The sequence below is a fragment of the Cebus imitator genome, unplaced genomic scaffold, assembly GCF_001604975.1.
Source record: "Cebus imitator isolate Cc_AM_T3 unplaced genomic scaffold, Cebus_imitator-1.0 Scaffold118, whole genome shotgun sequence".
In the NCBI taxonomy this organism is placed as follows: Eukaryota; Metazoa; Chordata; class Mammalia; order Primates; family Cebidae; genus Cebus; species Cebus imitator.
The window spans coordinates 3,117,230-3,118,789 of NW_016107433.1; the positions used below are offsets into that span (position 1 = coordinate 3,117,230).

General features: G+C 36.6%; 1 protein-coding gene across 1 annotated transcript in view; it reads left to right on the forward strand.

Annotated features, from left to right (window-relative positions):
* The window catches only part of NFAT5 (nuclear factor of activated T cells 5), a 131,206-nt gene that overhangs the window by 87,650 nt on the left and 41,996 nt on the right, over nt 1–1,560 (forward strand). Inside the window, exon 6 of the mRNA XM_037742253.1 lies at nt 582–754. Within this exon, the coding sequence (XP_037598181.1) occupies nt 582–754 (173 nt within the window). The remainder of the gene's footprint in view (nt 1–581; nt 755–1,560) is intronic.

Genomic DNA, 1,560 nt, shown 5'->3' on the forward strand with positions numbered 1-1,560 from the left:
AGGTCCCTGGCTAGGTGTGGTGGGGACTCATGCCTATAATCCCAACACTTTGGGAGTTTAAGGCAGGCAGATCACTTGAGGACAGGAGTTCAAGACCATCCTGGCCAACATGGTATAAGCCCATCTGTACTAAAAATACAAAAAATTAGCTGAGCATGGTGGCGGGCGCCTATAATCCCAGCTATTTGGGAGGCTGAGGCAGGAGAATCCCTTGAACCCAGGAGACAGAGGTTGCAGTGAGCCGAGATCATGCCATTACACTCTAGCCTGGGTGAGACTCCATCTCAAAAAAAAAAAAAAAAAGATGTCTTATAAGCCATTATTTATGTTCAGATTTTAAAATGCTGATTTTAATTTTTTTTCTTCATCTTTATTATTATAAACAAAAGATTGACAGTATTAGGAACAATGAATGTTTAGAATTTACCCTTGGTACTTTTTGAACTTGGAACTTTGTGACTTTATTACATATTCACAGAATTAATAGATAAGCAAAATTTTTAAAAACACACTTGTTGTTTAAGAACATTATACTATTTGTATAACAAAATGTCCCTTTATATATATATTTTTTGTATTAGGGTGGACTGTGTAGGGATATTGAAATTGAGGAATGCTGATGTTGAAGCCAGAATAGGAATTGCTGGTTCCAAGAAGAAAAGCACTCGTGCCAGATTGGTTTTTCGAGTTAATATCACGAGGAAAGACGGCTCCACTTTGACACTGCAAACACCCTCTTCTCCAATTTTGTGTAGTAAGTAAGAAGATGTAGAGATATTAAACATATGGAGTTCCTTTCATTTTCTGTTAATCTTTTAGACATCTCTAAATTTTAGATAATTTCACATACTCCAGCTTGTGATCATGCAAAATTTGAAATATTTTAAAAACGGTAGTCAGATTTTCTGTACTACACTAGTGGTGAATAATTGGGATACAATTCAAAAGGTGTGGAGCATTTTGTAGTTTCCTATTATCGTAACATACTGATAGAAAAAGTAATTTGGGCCAGGCACGGTGGCTGCCACCTGTAATACCAGAACTTTTGGAGGCCAAGGTAGAAGGATCACTTCAGCCCAGGAGTTTAAGACCAGCCTTGGTAATGTAGTGAAAACCCTGTCTCTACAAAATAAAAAATGTATATATTATAATAATTAGTTGGGTGTGATGGCTTGTGCCTGTACTTTCAGCTACTTGAGAAGATGAGGCAAGAGGATCACTTGAGCCCTAGGAGGTCAAGGCTACAGTGAGCCTTGACCATGCCACTACATTCCAGCCTGGGTGTCAGACTAAGACCGTCTCAAGAAAAAAAAAAAAAGTATTTGAGCAGGTTTCATTTGAGCAATTTTCAGAAGTAAATTACAAAGCCAAAGCATTTTCCAGGTATCTTCACTGTGTGGTAAATTGCTATGGTTCTAACTCTGTTTTGTGTTAGAACATGAGTAAGGTAAGCAGAACTTTGCAAATAACAACATGTCAGATGTTTTGATTACGAATTATAATACTATAGTATAATGTCAGGGGTGGAAAATGAAATTCTTTTTTTTTTTTTTTTTTTTT